A 14,923-nucleotide genomic window follows, 5' to 3' on the forward strand; every position below is an offset into this window, starting at 1 on the left:
AACCTTCTATTTCCCATTTCAATTGTTGAATCCCCATACTTGTCCTTTGGCTCATCTATTGTGTTCTGGATGCTACCTGTGCTACTAACAAATTTAATCATATGTTTGTTGCTTCTCAACTTTATATGGTGTAGATGTTTACAACCCTCGTTTAGTATCACATGAGATTTTGATGTTTATTGAATGTCCTTTAGAGTAGGCTCATTATGAGAGTTTATGTGACCATGATTCAAATTTTGATAATTCTTTGCATTACATTCCATAAAAGTCCACTACATTAGTGTCTGATGTGTCAGAATCCAAAATAAATTGCACCTATAAAAGTTTTGATTTTTTAGGTCGATCTATAACTCTCGTCTAACTATTTGAGTCCAAATTATTTAGGCCCGATTGTTGTTGAAGTTTGTCCATATTTGAGTCCATATAGTTCTTTACCCATCCAACTTTAGAATCTAATGTGTTTGTTAAAGTTTGTTGAACTTCCCTTTCACAAGCTAAAGTACCATGTCATTTAATAAATATTTAATAGAGTAGTTGATTTGAACTAGTTTGGGAACTTGGACTAGGATTTGCTGAAATCTTGTTGCTATAAAATTAACATAAATAGTTACAGATTTAATAAACTACATCTTGAGAGTTGGTCGATGGTATAAATGAGTTTATTACAGATATTGATACTGATACTAATAAAACTTTGTATTTTACAATTTTGATTCAGGAATTTCAACATGGCAAAAAAAAAAAAGGCTCTCAATACATGCCAACAGAAAAATATGCCTTTAATCCAAAACCATACAAGTCTTCAACACCAAACACTATAAGTGAGGAGGTTAGCAATGTTGGTCAAGAGAATATTAATGCTGGAAAAGCAAGAAGTTTTGTGTGGGAGCATTTTACAAAGCAATATATGGATGAGGTGTCAAAGCAAAATGCAATTATTATTCCAGGATACTTTCTAGGAATTCAAAATCTAGAACAAGTCATTTACGTAGCCATTATATGACTTGTAATATGAGAAAATAGCATGATGTGCAACAAGAAATTATTACAAAAAAATATTCCCATAAAAAGAGAGTAAACCATTAGTTACATACAATTTTAATGAAGAGATATCTAGGAGAGAGCTTGTGAGTACCATTATTTTACATGAATACCCATTTTTTATGGTGGACCATGTTGGATTTTGAAGATTCCTGAATGCACTTCAACCTTTGTTCAAGGTTTCTTGCTGAAATACCATAAAAAAATTGACATTTTAAAAGTTCATGATGATGAGGAGCAAGGTTAATGCACAAGTTAAAGAACAATATTGGTAGAGTAATAATTACAATTAACATGTGGACTTCGAACTATCAGAAAAAAGGTTCAAGATCATTACAACTCACTTCATTGATGATGAATGAAAATTACAAAGTTATATATTGAGGTAAGATTTATTTAATATGTGTTGTTAGTAGCTTTTGCAATTATTTATTATGTATATTTATTATTTTTTTTTTATTTAGACTTATTTATGTGTCATGACCACACACATAAAAAGTGCTAGTTAAAGTTTTACTTGAGTCCTTCATTGACTGGAATGTTGATATTAACTTGTCAATTATTACATTAGATAATTTCTCAACTAATGATGCATTGTTATATGATTTTAAAGATAAATTATAAGCTAGTTCATTGATATTGAATAGTGATTCTATTCATACGAGGTGTTATGCTCATATTTTGAACTTGATAGTGAAAGACAGGTTGGGAATAATTAATAGGGGGATTGAAATAATCAAAGAAAGTGTACTTTATTGGACAACTTCACTTAAGAGAGAAGAAAAGTTTGAGGAAAATATTTGTCATGTTTGTATTCCTATAACTAAAAAGCTGATTTTTGATTATCCAATAAGGTGGAATTCAATATATTTAATGGTTAAGACCTTTTGATTTATAAAAATGTATTTTCTCGACTTAAGCAATCAGAAACCCAATATAATAATTTTCCAAGTGAATTTGATTGGGAGTTTGCAAATTTAATCTGTGATCAGTTGAAGATATTTTATAAGGTCATAAATGTTTTTCATGATTATGTATCCTACGACTAATCTATACTTTCCTAATATTTCTTTGATTAGATTGACATTGTAAAATTAGATTTCTTATCATATTGAAGAAATATCAAACATGACAATCAAAATGTTGGAAAAAAAATTATAAGTATTAGGATAACATTCATGGTCTAATAGGAGTTGCAGATGTACTTGATCCACAATATAAAATGACTTTGATTAAATGTTATCTTCCTAAAGTACACGGGAGTGAACATGCAAAGCACGAGGATAAGATTCATCGTCTTTGTTATGATTTGGTGGGTTTTTATGCTTCAAGGCAAAAGAAGGTGATCTTCAATCATATATGACTCAACATTTAGATGTTAGCTCTGTAGATTGAAGTTATGATTTGGCTAAATTTGATAGCTATATGATGCAAATGAAAAGAACAAAAAGTTCACATGCTTTGAATAAATTGGATCATTATTTAGATGATGTTTTGCGAAGAAAAGATGATTTTGATAATCTGACATGGTGGAAAGTTCAAGGTGGTAGATACACAATCCTACAATTCATTGCTAGAGATTTATTAGTTATCCTTGTATCTACAATATAAAATTGGTTATTGTATATTAAAGCTCGAGGTAAATTAATAAATATTTATGTTTTATTATGGTTATATGCATTTTAACAATTTATTGGAACATATTCCTAACTTTTATTGTATGCATTGATTTTAGATGGAACAACATTAAATTGTAATAATTATGCCACTATATTTAATGATTTTGATTGTAGTGAAGGAGGCTTGGAGTTTATACTATAAAAATAATTATTGCCATAAAGGAAATGAAATCTCAATTTGGAATGTTTGATATAATATTTTACTTCTCATATGTATTTTTATTCATGCACACCATATCACTAATGTTGGATCAAGTGGATGGGTATGAGTTAGAGTTTTAGTTTGATGTTCAATTGTATGATAACAAATGAGATATAATACATGATATTAATAGAAAATGCAATCTCATGATATTTAAGGTTATTTATTGGGAAATTATGTAGGTTGTAGATTTTTTCAAAGAAACAAGTACCTTTGTTAAACACTTGTGGTCATTAGAAAATATTTTCTTGGAATTGAACCTGTTTTACTTAAAGAATTTGTTGCTAAATGTTCTTCTTTTATTATTTAAAAGGTGTATTTGCTACTTCTTTTATCTGGTAGTTGAAATGCACTCCCTCTCAATTAGTATATTATTGTCTGAATATCTATTGTCTATTTCTATTGTTAATCTATATCATCAATGCAAATTTGAATGAATTTTAAATTGCTATGTTTGAATCATTTGATGAAAAGATAATCCATCTAATTTTTTGTAAGATTTATCAAATGCACGACACATTCTATGATTCTAGTTTTAGGTTCGAATATGAATATCTAATAGATACCTAATAGATATCCGAAACTCAATTAGATCGGGTTTAGTTTATGCATAATCAGGTTCAAGTCGAGGGGGAGTAAAAAATCTAATATAAAATCTTCTATTTTACAAACTCGGAACAATTAAATACCTCGAGCAAGTTGCAACCAGTCTTTACACTTATATGTGCTATGTAGAAAAACAACAGCACATTTTCTTTCTTTGCTCCCTTTCATTCTCAAAAACAGCACCGGCAAACAGATGTGCTCTCTTACTTATCAATTACCTCAACACAATAATAACATACTTCTCCCATGCATCAAACACATTTCAAAAACTAAATAAATTACCCAATGTACTGCAAGATTAACAATATAGAAACAAAATTATATAGCAATTCATGCAAGATTTACCTCAATAGTCAAATAAAGATTCTCCTCTTTGATTAAGCTCTAGGAATTTTCAATCTCTACTTTCAGACAAGACTTCATTGCCTATCAACAAAACAACTCATCAACAAACTCTAAACGTTTTTCTTTATCCTCGTACCAATGATCATTTCAAAAAAAAAAAAATTGCTAAAAAGGAGAGACAGACCCCAATCTAACCTCACTGAAAGTTGGTCGTGGATTCTCTTTTGAAACAAGGGATCCTTCATTGGCTTTGCAGGTTCCACAAGCAATGGAACTGAAAACCAAACCTTATTTCAAGAAAATTAAGCATATTAAAACCAATAAAAAACATCATGGACAAACCCCTTCAAAACAAACCATCATTCGTACACCCACAATGGGCGAAGCTTCTTATCTTACAACAACAGTGAGATATGTAGGGTTTGGTTTAGATTAATAACCTTCAGTAGTACTTCTACCACGCAGGACCTGAAGGAATTCGAACCTCAGCTTCTCAGCATCAACAACAAAAACAGCTTCTTCTTCTTTCCATTTTGACCTCACTCTTCGCTTTTCTTACAATTTGTGTCTGTGTCTGGTATTGTGGTTAGTTTCTTGTTTTGGCGGCGGGCATGTTCTTAAACAAGGGAGTTGAGTCTACACACGGGTGGAGTTTCTTGTTTTGCACGTGCGAGATGCAGGTTTCGCGTAGAAAGAGATGTGATGTTCGAAAGTCAAAACTGCGCCATACATACTAGTTAGCATTTGAATGGTCGGAACTCAGAACAGACTTGAAGGAGTTGATGTCCACATGAAAAAGCTCTGCTCTACTTTGTTCCTTTAGGCTCCAAGACCCAGTTAAGATGTCATGGTTTCATATGGATTCAATGTTGAGGCTTAGAGGTCTTTCCAGGAACATTGGCCTACAGAATAATAATAATTAACAGATTTATTTGTTTAAGCATGGGGCTGGGTTTAGATAATTTCACTAGCACTATTGCTTAACGAGTCAATTGGGCTCCTCGATGACTTCCTTTTCAAGGAGCATACTTGTTTTTTGGGTCGTCCAAATCAAGGGCTTACAAAACGATCACCCTTTAGCTGATCTATTCCAATGAATGCCAGGAGGGGAAAACACATCAACTTCTACTAGTAAAGACAAGAAAGCTGAAAAATGCAATGCAGCATTAGATCGAAGAATGAGTTTACAAATTGATGTGAACTAATGTGCACAGCCAAATTGCCATGAGAGACATAAATACTTTATCATTTACAAGTATCACTACATATACCAGGTGATAGCATAAAACAAGGAGAAATACGTATCTTCTAATCTGTACTCAAGAATGTTTCAAATGCTAGGTGAGCTTCTAACTAACTCAATAAAAAACAGTGGGATATCATTCCTACATTGCAAAGAGAATTGGTAATGCTTCAAAGTACTTTTCCCTCCTTAACTGCAACTCTTACCTGCTGGGTTTCTCTTTCGATTTTCAACAGGTGATGCAGCTTTTACTGGTAGATCAGTATTAGAAGCAGAAGGTGCTAGAACAAGAGATTTCACGGTGCCATTATCATATCCACTGCGATTTCCTATATCATTTCTGGCTGTTTTGGTGCCTCTCTCTACAGATTCTTGTTGAACAAGGGATGCAGCCTTTATAGGAAGAACAGTGGAAGCAAGATTTGCGATAACAGGAGACTGCGTAGTGCCATTACTATGATGAGCCTTATGGTTACCCATTTGAATTCCAGCTTTTATGGTGCTTCTTTCTGTGAGCCCTTTTTGAATTGGTGATGCTGCTTTATTGGGAGGATCGCCATTCAAAACAAGAGTAGCTGCGCCTCTGTTATGATATCCATTTCTGTGATTTACCGTTTCAATTCCAGTTTTTACAGTGTCTCTCACAGCAGGTTCTTTTTGGTTTCCTGTTTCACATTTGGTCAAAGAAGAAAACATTATTTCAGAAAGTTAAAGAGGAAGGATCATTTCTCATAGATCACTTGTGAATTTCAGTGCCTGACAAGAGCTCAATAGCAACCAAAAAAGATCAAATCTCTTCACCATGCTTGGTGAAAGTGACAATCAGCTCTGTCTCTCTCTCTCACATACACAGAGGGAGAATTGCTTGAGAGCTACAATTGAGTAATTTGGGGCGGTTTGGTATCATTTGCAGTTTTGATTTCTTGTTTTTCAAAAATATATAAAACTTGCTTGTTTTGGTTCTTAAAGAAAATAAAAACTGACAACCCATTTTTGGAACTTTGAAAACAAGAAAAAGTGGTTCAAGAGTTTCCAAAAGTAGTTTTCATCTTTAATTGCCTTTTCTTTCATCATTGCACCAGCAGTCTGCAATAATAGGCTTCATCAACACCGTCATCCAATGACCAAAGCTAGGACATCAAACCATCTTGAATATCATAAATATTAACTAACTGCTTGAACAGCAAGCATAAATTGGAGAATGCCTCTTTCATGAAAGAGCCAAATTAACCAGTCTTTTGGGAAAGGTTTAATTATGTGAGAATCTTAGCAGATTTAATGCAGCAGCTGAACACGTTATGCATGGTTTTTTCAGTACGCAGGAAATACCTGATTGGCATACTTTTATGCTACCGTAAGTGCTCACTGTATTAAGAATATCGAGGAAACTGGTCAAGATGATCTTTTCCTGCTCTGCGTGGAGCTGTGAGCACTCATATCCATCATCTGGTTTCTGAGTTTTGCTTTGACAAAGCCGTGCCACTCCAATTGGGGACCCCATTTCCATAAACATCATCTCCTCTTCATGGCACATCAAATCAATATCAGGGGAGGATGGCCTGGCATTCTCAACATCACCTGAATCAATGCTTCCATCTTTTTCTGCTTTGTTCCCATTTAGACAGTCATCAGGCATGTGTTCTATGGCATTCCATCCTTTTAGACTACTTTCCTTCTCTTGAGTGGGAGAAGCAGAATAAGTTTCAATATTCTCTCTCTCGGACTGTGTATCCATTTTTCCTACTTTTCCTGGAAATGATCAGTTAATGATTGAGAGTGAATCAAATATCTTATGTCACAAAGAAACAGATAACCATCTGACATCTCCCAGATGCTCACACTAACCAATTTTCTAGCAAACTTATCTGGTAACATTTTTCAATGAGAAATAAATAGAAACGTGAAGAAAAATATATTTTCATTAACTAACCAATAGAATTCCAAAGGCAACGGTGCTTGAGGAAATAAATGCTAAATATCAAGCTCAAGACCTTAATAAATGGCTAAAATATCAGATGTTATAGCATGTGATGACTGATGCTGTGCTATTCAAATTGTTGCATGGGGTGGGGGTATTGTTCCCTCTCCTCAGCTAAATCTTCTCTCTTTAGTCCCAGATAGCTCTACAACCCTGTCCCTCCAACTACTACCTCTTCACCACTTAATGATAGAAACTGAATTTCCATCAATCTAATAAAAAAAATATACTTCAGCGTGGATCTCATCAAGTAACTGGACTTGGAAACAAAATTATATGAAATAGGTATTTCATGATAATTGAAGGTAATAGTTTTTTTTTTCCCTTGGCAGCACAGTTGATATGTTTCCAGATATCTTTAAACAACAACATAATCAGGCAACATATTATTCTAAAGTTTTCTGTGTACTGATTGACACAAAAAAAACTAGAAACTCCTGGAAACATAGCTATAAATAAAATGCAGAGAAACAGGCACATTTTTTTCTTTAGGCAAAGGAAAACCTGCAAGTGCCTCTGTTGCTTTTCCTGAAATCGCGACCAAGAGGGTGCATATCTCCTTCACAAACTGTGGTTTGAGTACACCTGCCAATGGGGACCTTCACTCATGTGGATGTGAGCTAATCAGTTCTCGGTTCTTGAATTGATAGAAAAAAAAGGAGAAAAGTTTCATTAACATTGTGCAGGAGAATTACAGAAAAGGTGTTACCTGTATGTGGGTTTTGTTGATCCCAATACTGCCCCATTAGCAGTGCGAGAAACAGGGACAGATAATGGAGATGAAAAGGCAGCAGAATTCCTCAGTGTATTTCCCTAGTGGAAAATAAAATAAAAAATTAATAAAGGAAAAAGATGAAAGAACATCAAGTTACTATTTTGAACTGGGAAGAAATGAGATTATAAATAAATAAATTCTATATTTATCAATGTTAAAGATGAGCTAAAATGTGTAAGCTTTTTCCTTCTCAAAGAACATTCAGACTGTTAGCATAGCTATTCTTGAAATCCAAAAGTACTAAACAAGTATTTTGAAGCAATAAATTACAGGAACAAAAAACATGGCAGCCAATATTTGACGGGCAAAGAGTTTATTTTCATTGAAGCAACACCCCTAATATAGGAGTACGGCTATCAATGGTGGATTGATTATGAAGTAATCCAAAAAAGCAATTCTATACATACAAAATTTTCATACAAAACAGCCTGGCAATTACTCTTTTCATTCTTAACCAAACATTTAATATTTGTGGGGCCTGCATTTATCAGTTAGCACATCAGTTTGTAAGAAAATTTAGTTCATATGTTTGTATACATTTCATTTTCCCATTCGTATTATGTTTCAACAGTTAAACATAAAGAGTGAAACATTATAAGAATGAAGTAGATCTCTCATATCTATGAACATTATGAAAGTAACCTGTGAGAATTTCGCAGTACTGTGAGCAGGCTGATCCTTGGTTGCTATGCCAAACAGTTCCTCACTTTTCCTTTTCTTGGATGCCAAAGTGGTCCCATAGCCAGATGATCCGATGGCCCCACTAATTGCTGCATTCGTTGCCTGTTGCGCATAAGCTGTGGCATGAGGACTGCCATGAAAGAGAGCCCTTCTTTCATCACTACCTTCGAAATTCTTGCATTCCAAGCATTTACAATTCTCAGAGCAGAAGATATTTCCTTGGAAGCACTCACAATACTTCTTGAGGCACCCTGATCTCTTGCAATTACATCCTTTATTGTGTTTTCCCAACATTTGAACTTCCTGTGCATCTTCCTGGATTTAAAAAAAAAACATTTGGAAAGTTTTAGATGGATTGCAAGCCATAATGAGAATAGAAACCATAGCTGAAAAATAAAAATTCAATTTTTAAACAAAAATAAGAAGTTCATTTTGATCTAAGAACTAATACATGAATCTCTTCTAGTTCAATCTTTAGCCTATAGCAGTCACAGAAAACATTTCTTTGCCAATGAACCTTACTTCATGGAAAAGAAAGGGTGAAAATAGAAACAATGCAGATTGTACAAAGGGAGCAGGCTTTGATAAGAATGATCTATGCGCTTATGCCAAATAAAATTCAAATGGAATGGACGGTGCTCAAACTCAAAACGAATTACTCATGCCCAGCCATTGGATTCAAATAAATGATGCCTGTAGTACGCATATAGAATTATTTAGGAAAGTTCAAAACAATCAAATCAGAAAATATCATCAGATGTCAAACATTATCATTCAAAATGCGAAGCATACAAAATACATATATACCGTAGTATCCCGAGATCCATGTGGACTGCTAGCAATCTTTGGTCTAAAAGCATTTGGATTACGCTGAAGGGTTGTTTCAACTGCCTCTTTCCTCTCTTTTTCATTTTCAACATTATTACGACAATTTAAACAGTTGCAACCATTACAATGAATTCCAGCAGCAAAGCACTCGCAATACCTAAAAGGTCCAGGAAGTTGCTTGTTAATCATGAAAAGGAAGATTTTGGGAAAAATAATGATCCATTACAAAATTAAAATTGCACATCTAATTACTTAAAAATTCAATGCAAAACCCAACAAATTGTACTTCTGCTAAATCATACAGTAAGGGAAACAGAACTCACAACTTCATTCAATCAACTTCACCAATTCCTAGATACACATGGAAAAAAAACAATCACATGAAATCAACACTATACTCACCTACATCATGACGAGATATTCCACAACTTAAAAGAACAAGAGATGGGATTAGTTAACAGAGGTCAAAGAAAATTCCAGTTCCCACCCTCAGGACTTCTTGAACAGAAAGAAAAATGATCAGTAATGAAAAAAATTGAGGTAATCATGACTCTCATGCTAATGATATCCCCGAAAAATAAAATCATAATGGCATTTCAATGCAATCTATGGAAGGATAACATGCCATCTCCCCCACAGAACATTTTAAAATTCACATTAAACCACAAATAAACAATCTTTCATACTAAAGAAAGCCCACTAGCACTTACAATTTCAAGCACATCGAATTTTTACAATTACATTGCTTTGGTTTCTTAGGAGTGCCATCATTCGCCAGCCGTGATCCAGGGGAGTCTTGCTTGCTGAAAGAGGAATTTCACACAAATTATTTGCCAAGTTAGCAATTTTAACAACAATAATTTAAAAAAAAAAAAACACAGTTCATCTTGAATCTCATTATATTTAATGTACAGAGTCCTATTATAATATATTTAATCCACAAATGACACTATACTTTTTAATTTATCAAAAATTAAAAAAAAAATGATTTCTTATATATATAAAAAAATTATAATTTTTAAAAATGTCCCAATTTAATGCTAACTATTATAAATAATTACACTAAAACCAAAACAAACAAAATCCGCTGTTTCAATTTTTATTTTTCAAAACTCACCCCCGCGGCATTGCCGAAATCTTATGCACCGGGTGCGGTATCCGCTGCGCCGCCGCCGCCGCCTCATGCTGCGACACCGGCCGTTCCTGATATGGAGGGGGAAGCATTTCCGGCCTCGGAGGAGTTTGTGTCTGCAAATTCACCTGCACTTGCTGTGTCTGGGATGGGACATTCGCCGGCGCAGTTCTACAAATCGGCGCCGTGAAATCCAATTTCTGTGGCGCCAATTTCTTTGGCGTGTATTCCGTCACCGTTTCACTCTGTTCCATCAAAAATCAGAACAACAAAATCCCTCCTTCCGCAAACACAAAAAAAGTAAAAGTAAAAAAATCTGCACAGCAACTAACTCTAACTCTCTCTTCGTTTCTTATTTTTTTTTATATATATAAGGAAATTTAAAAGAAAAAACCCAAAAGAAGTAGAGTTTTTAGCTCTCAATTAAACTCAGTAATTACTGTTTATGAAAAGCTAATCAGGGAGCTTAAGGGTTTTTTCTGTGGTTTCTTCCTCGGTTTCTCCCTCTCTCTCTCTCGCCCCCTAGCGAGATTTTGAATTTCTTTTTGAGATTAAATGGAGGGTGAGATGAGTGAGAGAGTAATCGAACGGATAAACTTGAAAGTGTTAACTCAACGGTTGAGATTGAGTTAAGGTGTACGGGTAGTTACTGGTCGTTGGATGAGGGTTAAAGAGCAGGGGTGGTTTGGGTATTTAAATTGGGAAGTGATAGGAGTGGAATTTGGCGGTAAGGAGTCCGAAAGGGATGCGGTTTTGTTTCTTTGGACACGTGTACGGTGAGTATGTGTTTGACTTGTTATCTTTTGTAGGGCTTTTTCTCTAATCGACGAGTGATATTCAAAACTTGTGGGGATGAGTGAAGAAATTTTTGAGTTAAACGCTGTCGTTTAATGGGACATGGAAATGGCAAATTGTAATTTTGGAAGTGGATGGGTCGGTGGAGCCAACAAATTTTGTTTGTGTTGAATGAATGGGTATGGCCCCCAAGTTGAATATTGTTATTGTTAAAAAGTATATAAAACTAAAGTAGTTAATTGTGTCTGATTTTTCAAAAGTATATAAACTTATTTTTGAAAGTATTTTTAATTGAAAATTTAAATAATTTTATTTTATATATTTTTAAAAAATTTATATTAAAATTATTAAAAAAAATTAAAAAAATATATCAGCTTAATACTTGTCAAGTAAAAAATATTTTGAAAAGCAGAAGGTACCGGATACTAAATTAAATTAAAACAAACATTATTATTATAATTACTAGTCATCGATGTGATTCATCTTAAATTTTAATTAAAAATAATTTAAAGATTAATTGCCCAGCTATAATTAGGAAGATAATTAGGACGTCTAATATCCTATAAGAAAAAAATTTAATTTTAATGTTCAAACATTAATTTGAGTTTATCTGAATTACAAATTAATAAAGAAGATAATTGGTAGGGAAAGGTAATTATAAGTAAATATAAAGAACAGTTATTTAGCTTGTATTGAAAAGAGATTTTATTAGTTATTTAGCTTGTATTGTATTGAAAAGAGATTTTATTAGTTTGTATTGAAAATCTAACAATATGAGAATATTATTCTTATTTTTTATTTTCATTCCTTCTAATTTATATGGATTGATTTTTATTTATTTATTTTTGCAATTTTCATTTTTTAAAATTTTAATAAATTAAATCTCATTGTTCATTCTCTCTCCTTGTCAATCAAATAATATAATTATTTATCTTTTTTTTTTCTTTTTCTCTATCTCAACTGTCATTTTCCATATCTATTCCTCTTATTAAACACTATTTTTTAACTTCTTTATAAAAGAGATTTGCGTTGTTTGAAATTGTAGTTGAACTGATTTTTTATTATTGTTTTGAATTAATTTTTTAATATTTTTAAATTATTTTTATGTGCTGATATTAAAAATAAATATTATTTTAATATATTTCTAAACAAAAATTATTTTAAACAAGAACTAAAACCACACTTTTAAAATCATAATTATTAATAATAATTGAATTAATTTTTTTTTTCTTTCTATCATAGAAACAGTTTCTATGGGCTAGTAAAGGCTAATGTCCTATACATAAATTATCTATGGTATAGAATGATTAAGGTAATAAGAAATAATAATTGATTAATATGACATTATTTTTCATATTAATCAATTCACAACATCTCAAAGAAGGTCCTGCAATAAGAACAAGAAGGCTTACACATGCTTGTTAATTTTTTATTATTAAAAGACTATAGTTTTAATTTAGTATAAAATAAAATATATATAATCAAACATAACCATATAATATTCCGACATGTTACATGCAAGTATAATGCTGTAAGCAAATAAATCAGAAACATGTGAATGACAACTGATGTTAAATACTATATCTTAAAAATAAAGTAGGAGCAGTTCATGGTAAAAGGCTTTTTTATACGCTTACAGAATTCCCAAAGAACTATGTTTTAACTCGTTGACATCAGATGAGGATAAGCTATTTTTTTAGTCAATTTCATGCTGATTTTTTTTTCTTAAGAAATTATTAAATTATTTTTTTTCTCTACCAATAAAATAAATTAATTAATTAATGTCACACAACCAACTCGATCCAAATATGCCTCCATTATTTTGTGGCTGTCACTAGCTCATCGAGCATCACCATGTCCAACTAACCCTTTCCACCTCCCGTGTATTAAAATCCTCCGCCTCCGGTTGGTGATCGCTTCATCTCCTCCTCTCCCATCACCGCCACCTCCACTAAAATACTAATCCAAAATCCAATAATTAAATTGATTCAAAACCACTTTATAATATTCTCAACTGCAAATTATTCCAGGAAGATTGCAGAGAGCAGTAGTGGCAGTACTGTATCTTAAATCCAGACTCCATCGACACTTTTTGCAGTGCATGCAAGCATCACTCCTCCTCAATTCATGAGCAAATATAGCTGCTTCTGGTTTGGTTCATGGCTGTTGCCTTGTGCACAATCTCTCTCTCTCTCTCTCTCTCTCTCTCTCTATATATATATATATATATATATATATATATATATAAAGAAACAAATCTGATCTGGTTATCTATGTATTTTTTTTTCTTTAATTTCCCAGCACGCATCCCATTTGTTTATGTCAATTGTTTTCGAACCTTTCACTGCGATAAACAACACATGGCAGCATGTATGACGTCATGATGTACTGTGATAAATATACACTATTAGAGTTAATTTCTAGATTAAAGAAGCCATACAAGAGCTGTGGATCTAACAAGGGAGAAATTTGGAAAGGAAACTCATCCATAAAGGGAGGAAAATTTTACAATTTTCTCAAAATGATATTGTTAATTGGAGACGAAGCTGACGAATGATGCTGTGTTTTCGACTGATGGGAATAAAGCAAATGTGATGGAGCTTGGAGTGGAATATTATTCTTGCAGTGAAAAACCAAAATTATGTCTACAGAGTGTGGGAAGTACAAAATCACCAGTCATACATATGCGCAGAACCAGAAAAGAAAAGAAAAAAACCCTTAAAAGTTTAGATCATAAAAAAGTGATTTCTCCTCTTAAATTCATAGATATATAAATATAAACACGCACAGAGAGTATCCTTCTATGTGATTATTTCTGATCAATCGATGAATCATGTTTATATATATATATAAACAATCATGTTTGACAAAGATTTGTGAAATGAAATTCTGGGTTAGATCACTAACACTACTTGTAAAATATAGATGATGATCAGTATCTGAGAACAGATCGATGCTGTGTGAGCTTGCTAATGATCAAGATTTGATGAAATGAAGCAAACTTAACACGAACAAGATCATGAAGGGAAAATTATAATTAGGTTCTACAAATTATTAATATTGTGATAGACACATCATGTATAATTAGCTAGATGGAGTCCTAAAATGGGAAGTTGGTTTGGCTTAACGAAGAATACTTGTCCAATCCATCGAATTTCACGCGTTCAAATCCTATAAGATGATATATTTATGATTTAATCCATGATCATAAAGAAAGGTATTTTAAATTTAATTTCAATATTGGTCAAGTGAGGACCCTAACAAAAATGGGTGTATAGAAAAACTCAATATTTCCTTTTGTACATATAGTTATATGTTCTTAAAACTAATACATGGAATTTGATAATTAATTGAATTTTAAGAAAAATTAAAACTTATTTAAGGTGGGTGACTCATTTCAGGTTAAAATATTACTCTTTCTTTTATTTATCATTTAGATTAGATTAATTTGTCTAATCTAAAACTTTTTTAAAAAAACTTAGGACTACATGGAACGATAATAATTGAAATGATACAGAAGCAGGGCTGGTACTGATCTGTGTCCTGAAATTTATTTATTTATTTGGGTGGCTATGACCCATATAAAAAGTGTTGAAACAGTAGAGGTCACAGCTCAAA

The 14,923-nt window shown here is 32.6% G+C and overlaps 1 protein-coding gene and 1 long non-coding RNA gene across 2 annotated transcripts; both read right to left on the reverse strand.

The window, feature by feature from the left end:
- Positions 1–752: 752 nt before the first annotated feature.
- Positions 753–4,766, reverse strand: LOC112324971 (uncharacterized). The gene is made up of 3 exons (XR_002978969.2): positions 4,314–4,766; positions 4,069–4,160; positions 753–3,954 (listed from the first exon to the last, which is right to left on the reverse strand). It is a non-coding gene; the product is annotated as an uncharacterized LOC112324971 (long non-coding RNA).
- Positions 4,767–5,020: 254 nt separating this feature from the next.
- On the reverse strand, positions 5,021–11,025 carry LOC7462936 (protein tesmin/TSO1-like CXC 6). Its single transcript, XM_024589961.2, has 8 exons — positions 10,496–11,025; positions 10,089–10,181; positions 9,358–9,535; positions 8,512–8,865; positions 7,804–7,907; positions 7,599–7,693; positions 6,446–6,865; positions 5,021–5,781 (listed from the first exon to the last, which is right to left on the reverse strand). The coding sequence occupies exons 1-8, from the start codon at positions 10,762–10,764 to the stop codon at positions 5,306–5,308; spliced, it is 1,989 nt and encodes a 662-aa protein (XP_024445729.2). The 5' UTR covers positions 10,765–11,025; the 3' UTR covers positions 5,021–5,305.
- Positions 11,026–14,923: the final 3,898 nt, after the last annotated feature.

The sequence above is a fragment of the Populus trichocarpa genome, chromosome 18 (assembly GCF_000002775.5).
Source record: "Populus trichocarpa isolate Nisqually-1 chromosome 18, P.trichocarpa_v4.1, whole genome shotgun sequence".
NCBI lineage: Eukaryota > Viridiplantae > Streptophyta > Magnoliopsida > Malpighiales > Salicaceae > Populus > Populus trichocarpa.